The 27,537-nt window shown below is 38.6% G+C and overlaps 1 protein-coding gene across 6 annotated transcripts in view; it reads right to left on the bottom strand.

Annotated features, from left to right (window-relative positions):
- The window catches only part of Jmjd1c (jumonji domain containing 1C), a 155,257-nt gene that overhangs the window by 42,001 nt on the left and 85,719 nt on the right, over positions 1 to 27,537 (bottom strand). For 5 of the 6 annotated variants that reach the window (XM_029482357.1, XM_021173855.2, XM_029482356.1 and 2 more), the window contains exon 3: positions 22,228 to 22,341. Coding sequence is in view for 2 of the 6 variants with exons in the window: in XM_029482355.1 (XP_029338215.1) it covers positions 22,228 to 22,341 (114 nt within the window). In the remaining 4 variants the exon portion in view is untranslated. Of the gene's footprint in view, positions 1 to 22,227; positions 22,342 to 25,868; positions 26,579 to 27,537 lie in introns of those variants that run through there. The other variant, XM_021173856.2, reaches the window with a different exon arrangement.

Below are 27,537 nucleotides of genomic sequence, written 5' to 3'. Positions count from 1 at the left end.
CATAGGCCAGAATTTTTGAATAGAAAATATTTCTTCAAAAGAAACTTCCTTTAGTAATGGTTTTTAAAAACATTTGTCTTGCCAGACCTGGCCGTGCACATAGTTATTCAGCACCTGAGAGACAGAGGCAGGGGGCTACAGTCAGCTCCAGTTTAGCCAAAACCAGGCCCGAACTCAAAAAACTAAGCAAGCAAACAACAACAACAAAAACCCAGCAACAACCCAGTGTATTTTGCCTGAAAAGATAACAAAGTATGCTTTTCTTTATTATTTTTCCAACTAAAAAAGTTAATGTTCCACTTTAAAGAACTAGTAGCAGAGTTTACTTGATCACAGGACTTTTAGACAGCAGGTGCTTGTCTGTATTATGGTAATTAATCCTCACTGTAGTAGTGAACACTGTCTCCATTTTACACATGACAAAGCTAAGGCACACAGAGTGAGGAGATTTTCCAGCAGTGATATCTTTATATATAATAAATTTTATGTGCATGCATATATACAAACATACACACACAAATACAACATGTATTTAATAGGCAACCAAATTATATTTTTTTAAACATTTTATGTATGTGTGTGCCAAAGTGGATGTCAGAGGGCAGCCTGAGGGAGTGAGCTATCTATCATAGGGATGGGTACAGGGAATCAAACTCATTTTATCAAGCATAGTGGCAAACCCTTTACTGCCTTTTATCTCAATACAATGTAAAAATAAGTAACTAATAGCACAAATCGATTTTCAGTCTTTATAGATTGCCATTTTGACACTTTATGCACCACTTGACACAGGTAAAAATAACTTTTAAAAATGTTCTAAAACTCAAGTGTCAGAGACAGACTGGCAGGTAGAAGTGTTTGCCATCCAGCCTGACAACCTGAATCCACGTGGCAGGAGGGGCACAGGACTGTGTGTCCCTAGCCACAACCAAGGATAATCTCAGGGTGTGGGAGTAGGGATTAAGTCCAGGGCCTCACGCAGCTACGTATGTTCTAAGACTGAACCCCACTCCAGCCAGCTAGTCTGGTGATTCCAGCAATAACTACAATGATGATTTGTTCTCCAAAACAGAAAATCATAAACCAAGTCCTTTTCCCCAAAGTGCCCAGTTGGAAAGGAAACAAGCACAGTCACGCCAAGGCCTTCCTGCCTTCCTTCAATGATCCACAAACACATAGACTCAAATGTGTGAGAACTCTGCTATGTTTCTAATAGCTTATAGTAACATGGTCTCATAAAATGGGTTACTAATTTATAAATAAAATTTCAATTTATCAAACATAATATACCATTAGCCTCAACAACTCAATAGCTTTATTTCCCTGTTCAATGATGTCTTCCTTCAAAGACAGTAGCAGTACAATGCAGTGTGGTGCGTGTCTTTTTCCAAAAGGTAAGAGGCAGAGGCATGCAGACTGCTGTAAACTGGAGGCTAGCCTACCTTACATAGAGTTTTAGACTAGCCAGGGCTATATAACAAGAACCTGTTTTGAAAATAAGGGAGACATGGAGGCAAGAAGTAAAAATAATCCATGGGGTTTTTTGTTGTTTTAGATAATTTTTAAAATGAAATCCTTTGATAAGAAAATGTAAAGAACTATAATACTCCTGCATTTTGACAATTTGCCGTATCATTAGTAATAAGGCCTTCTCCATCCTCGGTTACCAGAGTAAACCATACTATTTAAAACAATCAAATAAACAACAAAGCCAAGCCAGGAGTGGTGGGTGGTGCACATTTTTAATCCGAGCACTCGGGGAGCCAGAGGCAGGGATCTCTGTAAGTGCAATTTCTCTCTGGTCTCCATAGTAAGTTCTAGGACAGCCAGGAAAACACAAAGAGAAAAAAAAGCTATTAAAAAATGTTTCCTTCTAAATTCACACAATTCTTTTTGATGTCGCAAATACTTGTGAACGTTTTAAAAAATCTAGAAAGCAATGAAGGAAATTTACTTTCAAGCCATTTTTTGACATGGCGTGTAGGGAGCTGAGTCAGCTGCTTACAACATCTGCTAAACACAGTTTACCAACCGTTGCTTCCTCAACTAGGCCGGGGACTCCTGAATGCTTTCTAAGGTCATAACTGAAAATATTCAAGAACACCTTGGCTTAAAAGACAAACAATCCACAACAGGGGAGTCCAACCTAAGTAAACCGAAAGCAGTCTCCTAAAGCTTGCTGGGTATAAACTAACCGAGAGAGATATGGCTAGGTTATGTCAAGTTGACACACACTAGAGTGAGCTGAAAGGAGGGAACCTTAGCTGAAAATGGCCCCATAAAAATCAGGCTGCAGCTAATCTTGTAGGGCATTTTCTATGTTAGGGATTGATAGGGGAAGGCTCAGCCCATTGTGAGTGGTGCCATCCCAAGATCGGTGGTCCTGGTTGCTAAAAGAAAGCAGGCTGAGCAAGCCATGGGGAAGTATGAAGAGAGTAATAAGCAGCATCTCTCTGTGGTCTCTGCTGGAGTTCCTGTCCTGACTTCCTTTGATGATAAACAGTGCTGTGGAAGTGTAAACCACATAAGCCCTTTCCTCCCCAAGTTTCTTTGGTCCTGGTATTTTGTTGTAGCAATAGAAAGCCTAGCTCAGTCGGATAGTATATACATAAAGTTTTGTCTATGACTTTCTGATTCTTACAGAACAAACCTCAAAGTTCTACTCTAGTTTTTATATGAAATGAACATTCAATTAAAATGTATTTATGTAACTTCGAAATTAATTCTATACTACAGATTTCTGAGCTATGTTTCACTTTTATTCATGCTTCTATGGTAAGGACAGACATATACACACACACCTGAGAAGTACTATACCATTCATTCCTCTACAAACAAAGGGGAGGGTGGATGCTAAAGAGATAGCTTAGCAGTTATGAGCATTGGCTGTTCTTCCAGAGGTCCTGAGTTCAATTCCTAGCACCTATATGGTGACTCCTAATTGCCCATAACTCCAGGTTCACAGAATCTGGAGCCTTCTGGCCTGCATGATATATTAGGTGTGCATGTGGTACATACACCTGTATATATGTAGGCAAAATACTTATGCACATAATATAAAAAGTCATCCTTAAAAAAAATCTAGTTCAAATTAGAATGATTCCTGGGGTTAGTCATATTTGAGCTCAGGACCTCTGGGAGAATTTTGATAATACATACATACATCTGCAAATACATGAGATATGTATTGTTATGAAAATAGCAATAATGAAGGTCTGCACACATCTCTAACCCCAGTACTTAGGAGGTGCAGGATAAATAAGCCACATTGAGCTAAACACACACTTGGGGGGGAGGGGCGGGACAGAGAACACAGTAACAAACAGGGGATAGGGAACCTAAAATTGGTTTTATGATAACAAAATACTTGAACAGCACAATATTATTAAGGATGGCAGTATGCATGCTGTACTTGACAATGATATTAACATGTAATTTCTACTGTTAAAGTGATGTTTAATATATGTAAGAATTTCTGCTTTTATAAACAAAAGGGGGAGTGAGGTATAGTGGTGTATACCTTTAATCCCAGCACTAGAAACATAAAAAGGGCAATTATCTCTCTGAGCTTTGAGGCTAGCCAGCATGGTCTACATTAAATTCTAGGCCAAACAGGGGCAACAATGAGACACTGTCTTTTTGTTGTTTGTTTAACAAGTATTGAGCTGTAAAGGTATTAAAATGTTTTTGCTACCATTTTGTAGGAAGAAAGGGTATTTGGGCTCAGAATGTACCTTAGTGGTTATGAGCATTGGCTGTTCTTCCAGAGGTCCTGAGTTCAATTCCTAGCACCTATATGGTGACTCCTAATTGCCCATAACCCCAGGTTCACAGAGCCATCTCGCCAGCCCCCAATCTGTCACTTTTAAAACATTCTCCTTCGACCTCTTCTATCTCACTGTATGAGAGACTGAATTAGAGAGTTTGTCTAATTATGTTTGAAATGGCCTCTCAGGGCTAGTGAGATGGCTCAGTGGTTAAGAGCACTGACCACTCTTACAAAGGTCCTGAGTTCAAATCCCAGCAACCACATGGTGGCTCACAACCATCTGTAATGAGATCTGACGCCCTCTTCTGGTGTGTCTGAAGACAGATACAGTGTACTTAGATATAATAATAAATAAATCTTAAAAAAAAAAAAGAAAGAAAGAAAGAAAGAAAAAGAATTGGCCTCTCTGCTTGTGTTAATACATTTACAATCAATGCAGTTTTCCCCCCCACAGGATTTTGAAACCTAGTGACGATCGATTACTATGACAGGGGGTGACAGCACATACGAGCCAGCATTCCTGCCAAGAACATTCCAAGTCCAGTGGAAGAGACATAATGTGAAACGTTTCATTTAGGATACAGAATTCACACATGCCTTAGTGAGGATGACAAGAGAGCTAGTTAGGTGCAACAGGAAAAGTTATCTCTGAAGAGCAAGTGGTCCTTTTGTAAACTGAGGAAAAAAAATGAGTTCTTTGAGTTAAATCTTTAAAAAATACAAAAGGTACTTGCATGAATACAGGAGATCAGAGGAAAGCCTCCCAAACTGAAACAGGCATGCAAACACAGAAGGATCAAACAATGGGGTATGCTGAGGACTCTTAAGGACATTAAGGACTCTAAAGGACATTGTAAGTATGGATTAACTTAAAAAAAAAAAGCTGAAATCATAATGGTAGACAGTGTGATACAGTTTTCACCTTTGCAATGGTACAGACTGACTAGCTATGTCCATTCTAGGCCCTCTCTCCCTCACAACACTATTCACAACACTGCCTCCAGGACTCCACAATGCTCCAGTTACAGGCTGCACGATCATCCAGTGGCCACCCTCCCAATTAAATAATTAATTAATTAATTTCTTCCTTCCCTCCCTTCTTTCTTTTTGTTTTGTTGTTGTTGGTTTTGGTTTTCTTTGGAGGTAGGGTTGGTTTTTTCGAGATAGGGTTTCTCTGTGTAGCCCTGGCTGTCCTGGAACTCACTCTGTAGACCAGGCTGGCCTCGAAGTCACAGAGATCTGCCTGCTTCTGCCTCAGGAGTGCTGGGATTAAAGGTGCAGCCCCCTCCCTCTCAATTCTAATGGCTTTAAAATTACTCGATTTTTATTTTGTCATAGGTGTTATTAAAATGTTTATTATGACAGAGTTTGCTTATTGTTTCATTATCCACCATACCTCCTGTAAAATTTAAGCTCTATGAGGACAGGAATTTATCTTGGAAGTACTCAGAATATATAAATGGCTAAATAAATAATTATCTAATAGTAGACATGAGGTTTTTGTATAGAACTTGATTCAGAGCACAGAAAAAGTTGAAACCTGACACCATCTAGTGTGGGTTGTAAAATAGCAAGCAACCAAATTGGGAAGCCACTTAATATAAAAACTACAAGGGAGAAACCGACAAATGCAAGTAATGCGAGATTAGCTATTTTACTTATTATTTACATGTGTACACATGTACAAAAAAACACATGACATATGGCACATGGGACTTCCTTTATAACAACACATGAACCAAACTCATGGGCCCTAACGTGAGCTCTATGGACAGCTATGGGATGTTGCAGGGGAATGGTCTTCTGTAGGGAAGAAGCTGACTATCCGATATCCGACTACCGCAGATGGCTATCCAGTAACAACCAGTTAGCCCAGAGACCATATAAATACAAGTAACCTGAGACACACTAAACAGCTTGTGTTTATTTATTTTAGAGTATTTTTTGTAGGTGTATATGTATGTGTGTAAAAGGAAAAGAGGCCACGGATTTTGCGGTGGATGCAGCATGTAATATGGGAGGGATTGGAGAGAGAAAAAGGAAAGGGGGACAATGCACGTGCATCAAAATTAAAAAAAAAAATTCTAAAATTGAGGTCCAGGGGCTCAGAGGATCGTAAATTCAAGGTGAGCTTTAGCATGTAGTCAATTACAAAGATATTCTAGGGATACATAATACTTAGTCTCAGTGAATATACAAAACAATGGGGATGAGTGTGTGCGTGTGCGTGTGTGTGTGTGTGTGTGTGTGTGTGTGTGTGTGTGTGCGTGTGTGTGTGTCAGCTGGAAGGGTACTTGTTCTTGTAGACGACCTGAGTTTGGTGCTCATGACCATCTGGTAACTCCTGTTCCAGAAAACCCAAAGCCCTTTTCTGACCTCCCAAGGCACCAGGCACACATATGGCACACATTCACACAAGCAGGCAAAACAGTCAAAGTAAAAAGTAAAATTAAATCTTAAATTCTTTAAAATGAAGGATGACTACAAATGAAACAATACTGGTCATGAAATGACTCCCTGTTGGGAGCTGAAGATGAAAAGATAGTTTGTCTAAGGTTAAGAGTGTTAGCTGCTTTTCCAAGTCCTGGATTCAATTCCCAGCACCCACATGGTAGCTCACACCTGTCTGTAACTGCAGTCTGATGGGATATGATGCCCTCTTCTGGTGTGCAAACATACGCCCAGATACAACATTCATATACATAAACAGAATAAAATAAAATTAAGGGAAAGAAAATCACATCAGTCAAATTCTGCTCAAAACCTTCTAGAGGCTTCCAATCCAAACTTCTCAGAACCAAAACTTTACTGTAGCCTGCTAAGCTTCACTTCAACACCTCGTCACTGTTAACATCGCTCAATCTCTGCAGCCTCCAGCTTTTAGAGTGATCTTACTGTATGGCCTTTCCACTTTCTGTTCTGTTGATGATTTCGAGCCCCATCCAGGCCTTACTTATCCACTTTGCACAGACATGTTTTTAAAAACTCTTTATTATATTTACTCATGTGTGCCTGCCTGTAGACGACATGGAACAACTTAAGGGTCAGTTTGGTCCTGCGGGTCAAACTCTGATCACTATGCTTGAGGGCTCTTGCCCTTCCTTCCCTGCTCAGCTATCTCACTAGAGCTCTTTGAATCTACAAATCTCACCCCGCCCACCTTCACTCTTGTCCTCATCCTCCTACAACCCAAGAAATATTTGTAAAAATGAAGAAACACCAAATGGACTTATCTTTGAGGCAAGAAACAAAGGAGGCAAAGAGAGGTACAAAAATAGGTCTAAGAACAGGAAGTTACGGGGGGGGGGGTCCTGCTGTAACCTCAGTTTCCTCTGTGCAGTAGGAGAAAGGTCATTTACTAGTAGAAAAGAAGGAAGTTTGATAGAGCAGTGATAATTTGGAGTAACTGTGTAAGGGAACCCAAGTTTACAGAAGCATACAAAATGATGCCAGAAAAAATGAAGGGCTCATCTGAGTGGAGACAAGACAGTGACTCTGAAATGTGGGGATGATTCGTCTTGTCCTTCCGAGTTCAGTTTTCTGCAACCGAAGTGTAACATATCTGCACTGTCCCACATGTGACACGTGAACTGGGCCTGGCACTTTTGCCAAGGCTGGGCAATGCAAATTTAGGACATGTAAGGGAAAAGGAGAAGCAAAAGCTTTAGAACAACCTCCAAACAGAACACTGCTCCAAACAAACAAATCAGCTGTGGTGCAACCCCAAAATTATTCTAGCACTGCAAATTAAACAACGTGACAGAAAACCTAAGAAGCACGCGGGAGCTAAACTGTTGGCTAGGAAGAACCCTTCACAACCATTGTTCCCAGCCAACAGAAAGGCTGGAGGGATGGCTCAGTAGCTAAGAGCACTTGTTGCTCTTGCAGAAGACCAGGGTTCAATTCTAAGCACTCAGATGGTGGTTCAAAGCCATCCATAACTCCAGTTCAAGGGGTTCTGAAGTCCTTTACTGACTTTTGCAGGCACTGGCATATAAGCAGTGCATGGACACACGCGCACACACATATACATATATACATACACACACATACATACACGTGCAGGCCAAACATTCATACTCATAATTTTAAAAAAAAAGGTGATATTATATAAAGAACAGAAGAATCTTGACTGGAAAAAAAAATCCACACTGAGTAGAATAGAAGAATGTAAAATTTATATTTTATAATTTATGTGACCCATTATTTATGAGCAGAAATAAAATATTTTACTAGCTATGTATGAAACTGTGATCTTATTTTGAGTATTCTCAAACTTCTAAGGGCATCTTGAAAACATATGTACCATGAGTTGACATTTATACAAAAGGCAAGCCCTATCCCTCTTTTCTATACTCCAGGGATTTAAGCCCAGGGCATCACACATGCAAGGCAAGCCTTGTGCTTATTCATTTCCTGACCCCATACTCCTAGAGTCTGATATAAATGCCATATACATTCTCTTTAACACAAAAAATTCAGAACACAATGTGTGCTTCTACATATTAGCAAAGAGAAGAGAACAACAATATAATGAAAAGGGGTACTTTGTAGTACTTTATAAATTAAAAAATTATATAAAATTAACTTGTTCGGCTGGTGTATGCACATCCGTTGGTAAAACAAGAGCTCAGTATGAAAGGGTTCAGATGCAGCAGCACAGAAGAAAAGCAGTTATTAGCATTAATTAGATCTAGTGACAAGACTGTATACGTTGCCCAGCACATGACAGGTGAGATCTCTGCTGCACTAACAATTCCTAGCTCTCTTATAATTAACCTATCTATCCCAAGAGGCCAAAACTCCCTAAGACAGATTTTATAGTTATAAAATTATCTAGATATGCATGTTTGAGTAAAATATCAGTAAAATCTAGCAATTTATTCTAGTCTACAACCATACAATTGTTTGTACTGACTTTAGTCCTCTATAGCAGCCATACCACGCAATGTTTTCCAACAGTAGCAAAATGCCAGACACATACTACCAATTAATACAACAAGTTTGTTCACACATATGCAATAAATATTAAGAGAGCTTTCTGCTAACACTAGGCACTGTATGTACTGCAAGTTGAAGACTACAGAGTTCAACTGCAATGTCACTACAGTTATAGTCTTCAGCATCTTTTGTAGTATGGAGCCTCAAGCTGTATGCAAGAAACCAATTCCTTCTGCTAAAGCGTGGGAGAAAGAGAAACGAGATAAAAGTCCTCTTTCTGTAGGGCTTCGAAGCTTTACTTACTGTGGCTTTGAAGTCTATATACTATAAATGTCTTAGTCCTGGGAATATTGTAAATGAAGATATGCTACAAATTTAGATTGGGATTTATTCTATGAATTACAGCAATCTTTATTTTTTTTAACTGAGAAGCAGACTTGTGTGTAGTACTGATTCCTGCTCAGAGAGCATGTGGAACATACTTAATACTAAAAAACAAAAGTTACTATTTTACATCAATTATAAATCACCTATGGGGCTATGAGGACTTCCCTTTAAGAACAAATGTGATGGAAGCATATTATGCAGTTATAATTAATAGCATCTACCCAATAGCTAGGCTTAGCAGTTACAGGCTAACAGTGAGTAAAGTAAGCACTTGGTATGGAAGACATTGCCTCATGCCTAACAGGCAACATAAATGCTTTATTGTGAGCTGATAATTTCAGAATTAACCAAGCAGTAGTGCTCTGAAGGCATCTACTTTGCCAGCTGTCTTAGAACTGTGGTCCAACAGCACTGCAAAGGAGGAAGAAGAAAGAGGGTTTGTCAACTAAAGACCACGAAGTAACAAGGGCATTCACTATGGAGCCACAGAAACTGCCCTCCAATAACTCAAGACAAAACAAACAACTGATATCAATAACACCAGTGGTAATTATCTGTGCACCTTGCTATGCTATGATGTGCAGGTATTTGGTCAAATAGCAGTCTTCAGGTTTCTACAAAGGGCCTTTTGTAAGTAAGAAGATTCACAGTAATGGATTGCCCTCCACAATCAGCTCAAAGTTTTAAGAAAGAGGTCTTCTAAGGAAGACTGGTTCTTAGGACTCCATACTGCCTTTGAACCCAAGGCTGGCCTACTCAGTAGATGCTGCATTTTTAAGTATCCCCTAATTTCATAAACCAATTTCCACTCCCTTCCCCTCCTCCTCTTTGTTTCTGTTCCTCTGGAGAAACATTCCTGTCTCTCACTTTTTCTTCCTCATCTTACTTGTGTTTGTTTTCAGCACTGTGAAAATCAAACCAAGACCTGGAGCATTAGCAAGTGCTGTGCCACCAAACCACATGGCCAGTTTGCATCCAATTTCTAGTAGAATCCTCTTTCTGAGAAGACACACATACCTGGCAGTTTACAAGCACTATGAAATAAACTACTGCTTAGGACTGACAGCATGAGTGTGTAATGAAGCACGCACCCTGCCTCTACACTGAAAGAGAATCCAGTGTCCTGTCAGTCTTCAAACTCACAATGACAGTGAAATGGCCAGATGTCATAGCTCAGCAACCACAGTTGCCCTTTTGCTCAAACCTCAAACATCTGTTTTATACAAAGGTCTAAATCTATTGCCTAATAGCTTATATAGGAGCTATGAAACCAAGATTTATCTAGAACATTCATAAAATTTCAATGACAGAACACAGTAATAGTTATGTTATTAACAATCATTTGAATAAATATGTAGCTGTAGGGATATGAAACTAGCCAAAGGACAGAAACACAGACCAAGGGTATAAATAGAAAGTGCAGAAATAAATTATAATACAAATAATCAGCTCAGCCTAACTGTAACTAATAATCACTGTTAACAATGTTTCCAACAAGTAATGCTGAAAAAACCGGCCCCTTAGATAGTATTGTTTCTCAAAATGGATCAAACACTTAAATTAAGAGCTATAAATAAAACTCTCTGAAGAATACACTCAGAAAATCCTCATGACACTGAATTTGGCAATGATTACTTGTCTGTGACATCCAAAGCACATCATTAAACAACAACATTTGTCCATCACATGTTACTAGGAGAGAAAAGAAAACCAACAGAATAGCTGCAAGCCATGTCCTTAAGGAAGGACTGATATCCTGGGTATTTCATGTTTCTGACTCAAAAGGAATTTTCCTTTTACGTGAACAAAAATGGTTCTCATTCAGATAGTAGACACTGTCAGTAATTGTAGGGAAATGCAGATTAAAATCAATGTTAACGTAGGGCTACTACACAGAATGAAAGGAACATAACAAGCATGATGATTCAAAGAAACCGGAACCTTGTGTACTGACAGACACAATGACAATGACATGGTGAAACCAGCAGGGAAAAGAGCTGCTGCCATTTCTCAAATAGNANNGGGGGGNGGGGGGGGGGAGGAGGAGTATGTGAATGAATTACAGCTACTGACACCTGTGATCCTAACCAACAGTTACCTATAATTCCAGACAGAAGTAAGGAGACTGAAGCAGGAGGATTGTCAGATGGGGGCTGTACATTTTGTTCTAGCTAGCACGATCTGAACAGCTACAGAGTGAGACTGCCTCAAAATGTTCCTTAGCCCTTCAAAAGAGAAACACACACACACACACACACACACACACAAAGACAACTCAGAAAGACAGAAATATGTAACTGTAGCATTATTCACAGTAGCATTATACACCATAGCCAAAATTAAAAGTCCAAATAACCTTCAAAATGAAAAATAAAATGTAGTATAAAACAATGAAACTCTGAGAAACAAAAAACTTAAATTCTGGCATATGCTATAACATGGGTGAAATAGGAAGATGTCATACTAAAGTGAACAGCCTTTAAAGAGGGTGCTGTGAAATTTATTATGTGCAATACCTAGTGCAAGCAAATCACAAAGAAAGTAGAAGATAGGTTCCCAAAACTTGAAGTGGATGAAATAAAGAAACTGCTAGGGTTCTGTCTGTGGAACTGGGCAGTGGCAATGCCTCTGCAATACTGATAAATACTTTGGTGCCACTCAAGTTTGTACCTACACTGTTTGCTTCCTTTGACCAAATGCAATAGGGACAAAGAGGTTGAAACCAGTGGCTGATTCAACTTAAATTGCTTTAAAAAGATGCCTTCTCGGGTAAGGGTAGCAGGGCACACAAGCACTCAGAAGGCAGAAGGTGGTTGTTTTCTATGGAGCTAGAGGCCAGCCTGGTAACCAACAAAGGAGTTCCAGACTACACAGTAAGACTCAGCTCAAATTAATAGCAGTTAATGAAAACAACCCCTTCTTATCACCTTTACAAGAAGATAATAAAAGTTAAGGTTTCTGTAAGTGGACCATTCAATGTATGCATTCTGCCTGTTCATTTGACCAACTTTAATGTCCTACTAGCTCAGCTAATTTACACTTGTCCTAAGACAACTGACAACTGAACTTCATTGATTTCCTTTTACTTTCCTGGGATCTGATGATATATACTGTGTTTTGCCTTTATGCACATTTGTATTTCTTAGGGGTCCTTTTCCCCATCAGATTATAGACTTTACAAAGACACAAAATTTTAGTACAACAGCATCTCACACATATAAATTAACAGCCTCCACCTTACCAGCTAATATATGTGAAGGAGAACTGTCTTTAGTTGGAGGTTAGGGGAGATGAATTTTGGACAGGCTAACAGAGGAATACTTAATAGTCTTTCTTTGTTAATTTGTTTTTAATTTTGAACTTAATTTTGAGCAAATCTGTATCTTCAAAATAATATGTTCCACATGAAGAAATCCAGACTGCTGGAAAAAGGACAAATGAGAACCATCTTAAGCTGTTAGGGTTCTCTGCATAGAAAACAAATGCATGGGTTTAGATGATAGCTTTCTGTCTGTGTGGAAACCATAGGGAAATTATGCTGACAAAAACCAGGGATGAAAAAAGAACTTTAGTCTTGTAGTTAGAAATCAATTGTAAGTGCTACAAGAGACTAGTGTATAAATAAATATAAGGTATTCCCTTGTGACTGCTCACTATGTACAGTGAAAATAGCTGCTCAGCATCTCAATATTTGGGCAGAGCTTCTGGCTTTTCTCTTGCTACCTGTGTGAACATCACCATTACCGATTCTTTTTAACCAGAATTTTCCCTTTTCCTATATATTTGGTTACACAAATTCTTGTCCTTTCTCCTCTCCCTAGGTGCTGAAATGGAATCTGAAGAATCCTACATAACTAACATAAATACTACATAAAAATTTTTGAAAATTATAATTTTTAAAAGCATAATTTAATACCACAAGTTAAGTGTAATTTTAAATAATATAGTTGAGCTTTAGTAAAACTTTGCATTAAATAAAAGGAATAAATAAATATGATCACCCATTTTGACTGGTTAAAAAAAAAAGCAGAAAGTCTTTCTCAAACACTAACTATACTGGTGTAGAATACTTGTAAATCAATACCTACAAGCATAATTTCACATACTTTAAATTCTTAACAACACAAATAAATAAGGGGGAATATTGTAATCATAGAATATTTAGAGCAGCAGAGAACTGGTGTAGTCGCTTATGCGTCTCACCTAAGTACTGCACAACAGCACATACTCTAGGCCATTTTGACCAGAGTAACCTGTCCCTGCCTCCACAGATCCACAGTCAGCACATTTTTGCAGTCATCACAAGTGAGAATTTTAATGGCACCATACATGGAATTGTTGGTTTTGAGATCAATTGAGTTTTAGGTTGTAAGAGACTAAAACAATCGTGGTTTACTTAGATATTAACTTATGAGACCTTAATAATCATGTTTTATAATTGCCACTGAAATCAGGACGTTATGAAATTAGGTAGGTAGGGGATATAAAAAAATGGACACCAAAAGTAATATTAAAATATAACAGCAATTCTTCTCCCCCCCGCCCCTCCCCCACCCTAACACAGCAATTCTTAAACACACATAAGTACCATTTAGGTAAGGAAGCACAAATTTAGTAGCTGGTTCTCTTGTTTTTGTGGTCCATGTTTTATTATCTGGGCTTTAGCTAGGCTCAAGTATTGCAAGCTGTCATTTTTGAGTACAAATGGGATAAAGCCAAGAACTAAACAAGAATTGCTTCCTGCTTTGGCTTCATCTAGACCACCCCCAGGCCATGCCTACCCACGGATGCTAATTTTAACCAAACCCAATAATCTCACTAGTCAGTTCACAGTACACTCTTGGCAGATTATAGACGCTATATAGCCTCAGTGTTCGGATGACACTCACTTCGCTTTAGAAAAGTACTTCTAAATTCCATTAAAATGATAGCATGAATGGCACGGTGGAAATGAAAAAGGGAGATGCTTATGAAAATTTAGAAAATGTGCTTAATTCCAGCCAAAATATAATTTAGAAACCACAGAAAATACAAGATAAAAATCTCTCAGTAAATACTGTTTAATCTAGTCTTTCTAGGTTGACAGACTTTCTCACTTGTATCTAGTACTGCATAACTCAAAAGTTTTTTTCTTGAGATAAACCCAGTTTTAGATAAAATGCTTCTTCTCTCAGACTAAATCAATTATGGTTTTTGAAATGACTGCCTTCTTTTTTTTTTTTTTTTTAACATTAAGCACGTTCACAGTGCTAATTCAAGAAAGCATAGCACAGCTTAGTTCTAACCACACCACTTGTTAATTTTCCTCCTTGGCTATTCAGAGGCTCGATTTTACTTTACTCGAATTTTTTCCTCCTAATTAGAAAGCAACTCCAAACTCTACAGCGACAGTGGCAGAAATTCGTAAGAAACAAATGTTACACTACACCTCCTAAACTGTTGCTGCCTTATCCTAGCCAACTGTTTGACTATTTTTAGTAGGCAGTTGTGCTAGGTAACAATTACCTTAGGATATCCTGAAATCTCAGACAATTTAAGTCATAAAAAATGGTGGGAAAATTATAGGTTGGAATGGGTTGGGGTACTGGTCTGGTCGAGTGTCTGCCTAGCACGTGCAAGGATCTCAAATACAGAATTACAATCTACAGATGCAGGCCAATGCAAAAAACACACGAAGACTCAGCAGCTAAGAACCCTGAGTCCTGTTGCACAAGTCTCAGATTGGATCCTCTTCTACCTACATAGAAGAACACAAGCCGCTGAAGCCTCAGTCCTAGGGAATCTGACTCTTTTCTCTGGCCTCTACAGGCACCAGGCACAAATGTAAGCAAAATACCCACACACATTGAAAAGAGACTCATCAGGCCAACACACCTGCCATCAAGCCTGACAACCTGAGTCAGAACTCAGGACTCTCATGGTGGACAGAATCGATTCCTCTGACCTCCCCATGAGAGACATGGCTCATGTGAACCCACACTAACAAGCACAGACGTTTCTCTTAAGTCTGTGAGCACTCTCTAATTCTGGAACCAAGAAGCCTCTGGTTACCCCATCAACCAGCCCACTGTGCTATAGCCCTATGGCTAAGGCTCCAGCCATACTGTATGAGTGTATGATTCAATGTTTATACAGTACAAGGAGAAAAGGGGTAAGGGGTAGCACCAAGAATTTCATTTCTAAATTTAATAGCACATTATTGTCCAGAATTTCAAATACAAAAAGAATAATTAAATTCTAAAATTGCTATGCCTTATGCTTAGGGAAAACACCTGAGCATTATACTACACACTTATATGCAACAGATAAAAATGGGTTATAAAAAGAAGCAAGATGTTCATAAATATTTAGGAAGGATTTTTGGTTGTTTTTGTTTTTTGAGGCAAGGTTTTTCTGTGTAGATCAGGCTGTCCTGAAACTCAGAGACCTACCTGTCTCTGTCTCTTGGGTGCTGGGGTTAAAGACATGTGTCACCACTGCATGCCAGGGTAACTAGAAGTTTTGGCTAGTGTCCTTTGTCTCATTTTTTAAATTACAATTTAAAGCAGAGGATTGTCCTGAATAATGAAAGAAGTGCTAGAGGTATCAACATCTTTATGTCAATTTGCACTACTCTAGTAACAAAAACATTATGGTATTAACACAAATACAAACATGCCAATCAATATAATCAAAATCAATCAAATAGGTGCTAGACATATAGATACCTTTAGAAAAAACAAAAAGCCAGAAACACACATTGGAAAAAAAAATTATATTTTGCAAATCATTGTTGGTCAAACTAGAAGGCTGCATGTAGAAGAACGCATACAAATCCACCCTTACCACCCTACATAAAACAACTACACATAAAACCAGAGACACTGAACCTGAGAGCAGAGAAAGTTCAGAATAGCCTTGAACTCCTGGCACAGGAACACTTGGCACAAGAACTAAGATCAATAATTAATAAATGGGACTTCATGAAGCTGAAACGCTTTTGTAAGGCATCATTCAGGCAAAGTGGAAGCCTACAGAATAGAAGATTTCTTTTATTAACTATACACCCAATAGACAGTTAAGATACAAACTATAAAGAATTAAAGCAACTACATATCAAGGAAACAAATAGCAAGGTGGTGGAGGTGCATGCCTTTGATCCCAGGGCTCTGGAGGCAGAGACAGTCAGATCTCTTTTGAGTTCCCGGCTACCCTGGTATACAGAGTGAGTTCCAGGACAGCCAGGGGTACATAAAAACAAACAAACAAACAAACAACAAAACAAAAAAGCCTCAAAAAACTAACAAGTAAAAGAAAAAAACCCATTTAAAACTGGTACAAGCCGGGCGTAGTGGCGCACGCCTTTAATGCCAGCGCTAGGGAGGCAGAGGCAGGTGGATTTCTGAGTTCAAGGCCAGTCTGGTCTACAGAGTGAGTTCCAGGACAGCCAGGGCAATACAGAGAAACCCTGTCTTGAAAAACCAAACAAAAAAACAAAAAACCCTGTAGTGCAGATTTAAACAGAGAATTCTCAAAGAAATTTAAGTGGCTGAGAAACACTTTTTCAAAATGTTCAACACTTTCAGTCATCAGGGAAATGCAAATCCAAACGACTCTGAGATTCCTCTTACAGCTGTCAGAACAGCTAAGGTCAACCACACAAGAGACAGCTCATGCTGGCAAGGATGCAGAGGAAGAGGAACACTCATTCACTGCCACTGGGACTGGAAACCTGTACAGCCACTATGGAAATCAGCACAGAGGTTCCTCAGAAAGATTGGAATCCATCTACCACAAGATGCTTCATCTACCACAGAGACACATTTGTTCAATGATGTTTCCTTCTGCTCTATTCATAATAGCCAGAAACTGGAAACAAACTAGATGTCTTTCAACAGAAGACTAAAAGAAAATGTGGTGTATTTACACAATGGAATAATGTAATGGAGTATTACATTTGCTGTTAAAACAATTAAATCTGCAGACAAATGAATGGAACTTGGGGGTGGGGGTGGGGGCGGGGATGGAGGAGACCATCCTGAGGGAGGTAACCCAGGCACGGAAAGACAAATATGGTATGTATTTGCTTATATGTGGACATAATCTGTTGAGTCAATGATAAACAAGCAACAATCATTAAACCACAGAGATTAAATATAGAGTAACAGACTAAGGAGGACAAACAGATCTCCCTGGGAAAGGGAAATAAGATAGGTGTGGCTGGATGGGGAAGGCACAACCTGTTAACAGGAAGATCAAGTAGGAAGTGGGAAGGAAGAGGGGAAGACAGCTAAAGTTACAGGCCATTTGAGGGATAGTATGGCAAGTTAGTAAGAGCAGAAGTGTCCCAAAATATATACATATATGAAGGGGATCTAGATGAAATCGCCAACTAATGAGGGAGAGGAAGCAACAACGAGCTATCTTTTGTACTGAGACTGGGTTGCATCCTAGTGACCTGTTGGCCAACGTGGTTCCATGGGAATCCCCAAACAATCCAGGCGTACTGTAAAACTATGGGTTGCTCTCCACAAACTGATAGAAGACAACACCTACACAGCTCATCAGACATGGAGATGCTGTGCTGGTGCCTACTACCAAAAGAAAAACAAAAACATTAAACATTAAATTAAAAACATGAGACCTGGGAGGCACAGGCAGGAAGATCTATTGAGTTTGAGGCCAACCTTGTCTACAGAATGAGTTCCAGGACAGGCAGGACGACACAGACAAATTCTATCTTGAAAAATGGAAAGGGGGGCGGGGGAGGGGAGGACCAACCCAACCACAAACCCTTTGATTGACAATGGCATCTTTCCTGCAAGATATGCTATGGCAATGGTAATACAGAGTTTCTGGGAGTAGCCAACCAATATCTGATTTGCCTTAAGGCCCACTCCATGAAATGGAACCCATAGCCAGCACTCATTGTGATACTGTGTTACCAAAAACCAGAGACTAGATAGGCCAGAGACCTAGGATAAAACCACACAGTATAGTCCAAACACAAAAGCTAAAATGACAGGTCATGACATTCTACTATACTAATATATCAGCCATCAGAGATGCTTCCTCCTGCAACAGATCAGAACAAGTACAGAGATCCACAGCCTGATACGAAGCAAAGAGTGAGAGACTTTGGAACATTGAAGAACACTAAATGGAATGTCTCCATCAAATCCCTACCCTCAAGGCTCAGGGAACAACACTGTGTAAGATGAGATAAAATAAAATAATTTTATTTTAGTATTATCCCTTAGAAACCTGTTTGTTTTCTAATGAGAGACAGAAAGGATGCAGGTGCAGATAGGAAGGGCAAAACTGGGAAGGAGAAGACACCATAATCGGGATATAGTGTGAGGGGGGGAATCTATTTTAAATTAAAGAAAAAAAAAGAGCAGAGAATTGGAATTCCTGAAAAATATTGGACTATTAAAGCAGAAAAAAAAACCCATATAATTGATGAGTAATATCCATTTTTCAGGCAAGAACTAATCTCTTCTATATCCTGTATGAAGCAACTTCAGGTGTGTGCATGGCTAGTTGCCAAGTCCATGACAAGCTGATTTCAAAACCACGCTTAAAGTGGAATGCTGTCTTTCACATTGAAACTCTGGTCAAAAAGGGTTCAATCAAACTTCATGGAAAAAAAAGTAAACGTTTGTAATCCCATTCTAAAGTAGAGCAAAATCAACTATAATACAACCAAAAAGTTTCAAATGAAGAAGCAATTAACCCCTGCAAAAGAGCAGGAGAGGCCGAGTTCCCTATTTCCTTTCCCTGCGCCCTTCCCCCCACCCATGCTTCAAAGAGTAGAAACTGCAGCTAGGCACGGTCTGAAAACTAGGTGGAGGAAGCAAGTCCTTTGTGAGCACAGGAAAAGCAAAGCAAAATAAGATTAACAATGCGAAAGATGTTTGCTGCTAAAGTGATCTCAAATTAAAATGCATTTAACTGCACTGTCTAGGAAGTACTGGTTTAATTTTTTTCTCCCCAGTCAACATTCTTTCCAAAATACTGCAAACTCAATTTCATGTCACCTAAAAACTGACCAGAGCAAATAATTTAATATATGCAATCTGATATCTGATTTACTGAAATGAGTCCTTGAAAAGGGTAGAATACAAAGAAGTGACCTACAGTGAACAGACTATTAAGTCTTGAGTCATCTCCTTACATAATTTCCTTACACTATGTGCTCACTGTGTGTGTGTGTGTGTGTGTGTGTCTGGATGGCTTGGGGGCTAGAAAGACGGCTCAGTGGTTAAGTATACTATCTGCTCTTATAGAAGACAGGGAGGGGTTCGATTGCCAGCACTCACAAAGAACCTCATAACCCTCAGTAATTCCAGTTTCAGGGACTCTAGTGCCATCTTCTGGTCTCCACAGGCACTGCATGCACAATGGTGCAGACACACCTGCAAGCAAAACACCCACCCTACTTGTAAAAAATAAAATTAAAAAGGGGGAGAGAGCACACCTGTACAACTGTTAAAGCAAACTAAAGTGAACCTACTGTTACAGAACAGAATATTGAGAACTCAGAAACTGGGGTGAGGGTTATTAGTTTTGGAATAGTTTTTAATATGAAACAGCTTTATGAAATTTAATGTCAGAAAACAACTGTGACAATAAGGTGTAAGCTAATTGAGCACTCCACCTCCTTTGACTTATGCACGATTACCATCTACAGCTGAGATGTCAAGGAAGTAAAAGGTAACGAGTATAAGATGCCAAAGACCTCAGGTCCTGCTTGTGTAACGGATTACAAACAACATTCTAGAATAAAGTCTCTCTTATTAAAAGAAAAAGAAACGAGTATTTTTTTCTCTCCAAATCTGTCTATATTTCCCACACTTGGATAATTACAAAAAAGGAGGTTAAGCCATGTTAGACCTCTGTCAATGTGTCTATTCAGCAGGCTAGAAACATATAAGCAGCACCTATAAACTGCATGTGGATACTTTTAACAAGATTTAAAGAAAACCTAGAGAATTATTTGTAATTAGGAGAGGTTGCTCACCTCCCATAATAACAGCCCCAGGGAGGCTAAAGCCTCATAGGTTGTAGGAGAGTCTGAGCTATAGGGTTAGTCCTGTCTCGAAACAAAGAGGGGAGGCAGGGAAACACTTGTAAACAATAACTTTCTTATAACAACAAGTTCTAAAAGTCAACTACTCTTAGGCTAACACTTTTTTTTTTTTTTTTTTTTTTTGGGGAAACCATTAATTATTAAATGTCAAAGGGGCAACTTCAGAGAATCAGGTCAGTTCTCAGGTACAGAATTTGTCTGAACAAGATCAGTCAAACAATTCAACAAACTATATAAACATTTAGCTCCTGTACTTTTGTTTTTATTAAAAAGAACAAAAATGACCAGAATCTGAGAGAAGTTTCTAAGTGTTGGGTGGGTGGGGGCACACAACCTGCCAGTGTTAGCACATTGTTCTTAACAAGCATGCTGCAGGCAGGCCACCAAGACTTTCTTCTTAAAAGTAGTACGTGTACAACTTAACTCTCCTACTTCAGATCCAAGCTGAAGTTCCATGGTGCAAATAATGCAAGCAGAGGAGAAAAAAAAAAAAAAAAAGCCATAAATTGGTGATAGCCTTTATCTCACCTAGATGCACATTTAGAAATGGGGAAGAAGGAAAAAAAAAAAAAACCATAATAAGGCCTATAGTAAGTAAAGAGCACTCACAAAAGCAAATGGAAGCCCAAGGGGAAAGTGCAAACGCCTCTATTACTAAATTGGAACTAGCTTGAATTCTAGTCAGAAATGTAAGCCAAGAATAAAAGCTAGCAATACCAAAAAATAAAACAAAATGATAACTACACTATGTAAAGAAGAAAGAGAAATAACAGTAAAAGATGAATGTAAACTATGTAAGATTCAAAATAGGAAACCATTTCGACTCCAGCTACATTACTGTTACAACTTCAGCACCTGCTCACTGCTCATTAACTGGTCCTCCCCATGGAAACAACAAGTAACTTTCTACTCTTTATAATGAAAAAAAGGCAACATACTTCATCATTTTTTGTTTAACCCAGTTATAATACTACTTAAAACATTTAACTAGAAAAGTATCTGCAAGCTGGGCATGGTGGCGCAGGCCTTTAATCCCAGCACTTGGAAGGCAGAGGCAGGTGGATTTCTGAGTTCGAGGCCAGCCTGGTCTACAGAGTGAGTTCCAGGACAGCCCGGGCTACAGAGAAATCCTGTCTCGAAAAACAAAAACAACAACAACAAAAAAGTATTTGCATCAAATGTTTGTATATATTTAAAATATTGAAGTTAAAGTCCATTATAAAAACAATGTAAACATTTTTAAATTTAAAAATTGTAATAAGCTAGAAGATTAAGAAAAATAGGTTATTATTGTCTTTTACTTTGCTAAAAGACAAGGAACTTAATTTTACTTCTCACAGTATCTGCATGTCTCTGTCTATATATTATACATGCCAGGCACCAGCCAGAGCCAGAAGAGGGCATCAGCTCCCCTAGAGCTGGCCTATAAGTAGTTGTGACCTGCCTGCCTCCTGTTGGTGCTTGGAACTCCTCCAGGCCTCTGCAAAAGCCCCAAGAGCACTTAGCTGCTGACATGTGTCTCCAGAGCCACTACCTCCTGCCCCCACAAACACACTTTTCTGCTTTCTGAGACAGTTTTCCTATATTGGCAAGGCTGGCCCTGAATGAGATCCTCCTACTTCAGCCTCCTACGTCCCAGGATCATAGATATGAATCACCACAAATAGTTTAATCGTTGTGATGAGTTTCTTTACATAATTTAAATCTATTTGTCTACTGGAAAACCTATTTCCCCTTAAGATGCATTTACTCACGCTAATAAATTAGTTAACCTCATAAACAAATAAGTATATGGCAAAACAAAACAAAACCCTCAAATACATTTACAGATAGGTCCAGCCCTGAACCAAAGATAAACAGAAGTAATCCTGGTGTCTAGACAATTCTCCTCTAACAACAAGCTGTGTTCACTCCTGTAGTCCTAGCTGTAGCCAAAGTGTTCCTGATTCACAACAAAGTCCCAGCACAAATTTATTGCTAAGTAATGTTATAATCAAAATACACTGAATGCCCTGAATATGAATTAAGTTTAATGAACAAGTGGTGTGCAGTTCCTTACCTGGTATGGCTGAAAGGCACTATCTTCTGTTAAAAAATCCAGTTGCTTGTCTATAAGGAATTCTACTGCAGTGATAGAACTAGGTATACTATTTTCAACCAATGGTTTGAAGGTCTGTCAAAAAAGAGAAAAGTTCTAATGGTTATTTTCTGGTTGTATCCTCAAAGTGTTATGCAAAGGGTATATGGCAATATAATGGTTCAATATTGTCATCATAATGGTATAACCTAACGTTTTTATTCAAACCATAGAATACTTTTTATTCATTAAAAAATAATTAAACACAACCATAATTAATAAGCTGGAAATTATACTGTATCATGCTATAGACTATTTCTGAAAGACCACCAAGCACACGTGTATGTTTCTGCTTAACCCTGAAAACATGAAAAGAAGCCAAACACATTCACCCCTGTTTCCTCGTAACTAGAGATGTTAGTCTAATTTTCATACTGAGATTTTAACTGAGCAGACAGCATCTGACCTTACCCCACCCCTGCCTCGCTCCCAGAACAACTACAGATGCAGTTACTTCAGTGAGAGCAGAGGGCAGCAGGAGAGACCATTGAGGAAGAGCAGTCTCCACCAGCACTGTCCTGTCTCTAGCTAGCACTGTTACAAAGCAAGTTTGAGATCACACAGCAGGCAGTGATGTGGGAAAGTTAGAAGAAGGAAACAAGGGCACAGTGTTTGTTTTCTTAAATAACTATCACCACACTCTCATTCTTAGCAGAGTCAGAGTCAGTCAAAATTAAATGTATGCATGTATCTACTACTGTTTGTTCTAGAAGCTTTAAAATGAAAATTCTACCATCTTAAAAAGTGTGGCTTTCCTAAGAAAGAATCAAAATCTGAAAAATGCAATTAAACAACTAGGCTTCTAAACTGCATATATGTGTACCAAAAGAACATTTCCTCATGACAAGGCACCTTGGGTACTATCTGGACACAAAACAACACTGTTGACCAAGACAGTAAGTATCACCTAGATTCCTAAGCTGCTGGTGCTTCTGTCCACCCTGTCTTGTAGCTATTATGTCTTAAAGAAATTCAAAATACTCTGGCTATTAATTACACAAAAAAGTTTCAGTTTGAAGAGGTTCTCAAAGGGCTAATTTTCTACACTTAAATCCTTAACAGGAGTTAAGTGGGTTCATTAGGATGTATATGTTAAACATATCTCATTTCTATTCAATTAATATTACAATGAATTCCTGAGCAAATAACATTTTCCTTATTTGAAAAAATATTGAAAAATTACAGTATGTATCTCTAGAACTACCCCCCAAAACAAACAAAATCTGTCTCTTCCATTTATTTTTAACATTTGATAATTGAACCTAGTTAGAATAACTTTCTACTGTGTCCCAGCCTAACCTTTTAAGTACTAGATGTTCAAAATACTTTGTGTGAGAAATTAACTTTCAAAATAGAAAATTCCCACACTAACTGTACATCTATCATTGCCTGCTACCAATATTTTCTATTTCTTGGGCCTAGATTCCTAATATTTCATACAATTCTATCATTATTTATAAGAGAATTTACTCGCTTAAGAGTACATGTTATCTGATTATATGAAATATGTTAACATGATAGCTATCAAGTTTCTACAATGAAAACTTTTCATATTATACTTCTACTTGTTTAGCATTGGTAAATGAGAGAACACTGGCTCCTTCTCAAAAGGACTTTCAATCTTTGGACATTTTCCGTTTCTTGTCCAAACACTTCAGGCCAAAGCATCAAGGATACCCCCACCCCACCCCCCAAAAAAGACTGGCTAAAGATAAAATTCAATTTAGCAGGACTAGACACTAGCAAAATTAGCCCTAAGTACCTTTTTCTTATGCAAATAATACAGGTGTTTTGCATCTCCTAAGCCCCAGTCATTTTATAATATCAAAAACATTCCTGCGAAGATCTTCTCCAGAGCCCTTTTTGCAAGATGGGCCAGCTTCAGGGGTAAAATTCAGCAACTTAACATAATTTAAATTACTTCAGTTAACTTAGAAAGAGGATTAATTTCTAGATAACACAATTCCTCAAAATTGAAGGTATTTAGTTGACGGTCCTTGGTAAAATCTGGCTAGTAAATGTGTATGACAAATAGAAAGGCTAATTTACAAGTGACCCCGTGTACAGCTCCATTTAAATCTCACATAGTACCCTCCCCAACCAGAGGTGCTCTACAGTGCCTGTTAAAGAATCATTAAGATATATTAAATACAAATCTGAAAAGCAGTTAAAAGAAACCATGATTTCTTAAAGTGACAATCAACTATGTAACCATGGTAATTTTTGTACTTAACACACTTCAAAAATTAAACAGATTCATGTTAAAATGGAAACAAATGGATTTTGTAGCTTTAATAAAGTGTCCGTAGAAGTTCCTCTGCTGTAGGTGCTCTGGAGCGTACAGACAGTAGAACTCACGCATACCTAATTCAAGACTCTGAAGAGACTACTCTATGAGGAACTTCCTCAGCCTAAGGGGAAGAAGCAAGCCCAGTGAATATGGCCCTAATCACAAAAGACTTCAATCTTTGAAACCCCAAGTGAAAGACACTAACTGAAAACTGAACTTTTAGTTGAAACAAAACACTTTTTTCCATTTTGTTAGGGGATTCAGAGTTCTGTTAAGGTCAGATGTTAGTGTTAACCAAACTTTAAAAATAGCCTAAAGCCAAAATAGACCGGCTGAGAGCCTATATTTCTAGAAGGGCCTACCACGCTATAGGAAGAATGCTCCAACAACTGTATCCTGTTTGGGGCTCCACGCTGCGCCACATTCCATTCACATGAGGAAGAGGCCAACAGATGAGCCCTCCCCGAAAAATATTTTTAAATAAATCATCTACAGTTCTCAAATACAACTCAGCTGCTCAGACAAAACACGTTAAAGCTCACCGTTTAGTACTTAACAGGAAATTCATGGGGTTTGTGTCTACAGCCAGAGTTTCTAACAATCTCTTGTTAACATTTAACAATTCCTTTTTCAGATTAAAAAAAAAAAAGATTAAGCTCATTAAGTACAAAACTGTAAGTCTAGATCTCAACAAAGGAAAATAATAAAACTAAACTATCTAGGCCACATTTTCTAAGTCAAGGTTTAGCCTACAAAATAGAAGAAAAAAAAAAAAAAAAAAAAAGACTGGAGCTACTTTGAAAGAACAAAGTCCAAATTCCCACCCAAGCAGGTCTATTGAAAACATAATACTGTTAGAAAACAAGTTGGGGGTGGGGAAGGGAATATATATCAGCACCCCCTCCAAAACACACACACACACACACACACAAACCCCCTACAAAACACACACACACACAAACCCCCTACAAAACACACACACACACAAACCCCCTACAAAACAAATACTCCAAGTTTCCTTAAAACATTGCTGTCTAATTTGAAACACATCTGCCAAAACACTCAAAACAATTAAGCTCTAGTTTTAAATTAAATTTTTAGTGCTATAAATGATCGTCAACACAGTAAACCTCTTTCTAAACAGTTTTAAAAATACTAAAACTAAGAACACTGAGCCTAGAACTATAAAAGGCAGTGACCTCAATTCCTAAGGCTAAGAAGCAAAACCAAATGGAATAAAGACAAAAGAAAAAGGAAGCAGAAAAATACGAACCGTACTTTAGTTCTTGAGAATTTTAAAGTATCTTTAAATCTCAGCAATCCAAGCCAAGGCTTTGAAGGTCAGTAAATATAGCTGGCATTTCATTTTGTTCGTGAGCAGTATTTTTTTAATCGAGCATAAATACTTCTTTAGTCTTCAAAAACAATCACAGGCAAATGGCTTTCAAACCAAGCATTTCTGAGCTCACTTGCAGCGCCGTCATTGTATAGGAAGAAAAGCCAAGACCACAGAACGAAGCAGAGGCTGTAACCTAACAAGCCTGTGAGCAGCAAATGACGATTTTCTGTCTGCCCGGCTCAGCCCTGGCAGTGCTGAGGATTACAACTTGCTCTTTGTCATCAGCACTGTGGTGTTAACGACGAAGAAATCCTGCAGCTGAAGCACTACCGCATCCTCCGATCTGGGTCAGGATAATTTCTCTCGAGGTCGCTTACATAACCAGCAAGATACTCCAAATAAAGAGAACAGCCATCCATTAGCTAGAGGAAGCTTTCCCACTGTACTGTCTGCATGGAAACACAAGGCAGTTGCTTCCAACAGCGCAGACACCCAAATGCGAACGAGTACTTGGCTTAGGGCACTCGAGAGAAGGGAAGAGGCGGTGCTCTGTAAACTGTAACTAATCCCCCGTCACAGGTGCTGATGGAGTCACTTCCAGCACGAGTCACATTACTGGTGATTACTCATTTGGCTGCGGCCATAGAGACTGGCTCATAATTTTAACAACAGACAAAGACAGACTAGTGGCGAGACGAAGAGCTCAAGTTTACGTCGCCTTCGAAAAGCAAATGCAAAGTTTTTGCTTTCCAGAATTAACAAAGAAAGAAAGAAAAAAACTAAAACTTGTAAATATCAAGTTGGCAAAAATAAAGAGTATCATTATACTACTTTTAAAATAGTGGTTTGGGATTTTAAAAATTATTTTGCTATGTAAAACTGTTTTTACAGTCTGAACAGATTATACTTAGAAATACACACATATATTCGTGCAATAACAATGAAAAAAGAGACTGAAATTGAAATAGAGCAAGAAGGTTTGGAAGATGAATGAAATACAAGAGGGTTTGAAGGAAGGGAATGGAAAGGAGAAATGCTGGAATTATAAAAATCAAAAATAAAAGAAAAACTTATTTTGTCCTAAAACGATCTTTAAAAAAAAAAAAAAACCTCAGAGAAAAATAAGTTTTCCTATTTGTGAAGCTGAGTGTCAATGGTTCACTTCTGGTTCATCCCCTTACTTGGGAAGTACAAGGACAGGAGTTCTAGGTCATTGTCAGCTACCTAGGAAGTATAAGGAAAGCCTAGCCTAAAAACCTGTCTCTCCAAAAAACATGGTCCCCCCACCCCCAAGGAAAAAGACGGAAAAAACTGAGCACTGGATGTGGTGATGCAGGCCTGAGATATCAACACAGTGGGGGATGCTATGAGTTCCAGGCCAGCTTGGGCTAGCACAATGCTGTCACAAGGAAACATAAAAAGGTGTAGTGAAGTAAAATAAGATGATATGAACAACAAGCATCTCAGAGGCACCCTATAGAAAGAAGAGAAGAGAAGAGAAGAGAAGAGAAGAGAAGAGAAGAGAAGAGAAGAGAAGAGAAGAGAAGAGAAGAGAAGAGAAGAGAAGGGTCTATTCTTGGAGACTCCAAGCCGCATTCTAGAG

This window comes from Mus caroli, chromosome 10 (genome assembly GCF_900094665.2).
Source record: "Mus caroli chromosome 10, CAROLI_EIJ_v1.1, whole genome shotgun sequence".
In the NCBI taxonomy this organism is placed as follows: Eukaryota; Metazoa; Chordata; class Mammalia; order Rodentia; family Muridae; genus Mus; species Mus caroli.
This window is presented reverse-complemented; position numbering and strand designations above follow the sequence as displayed.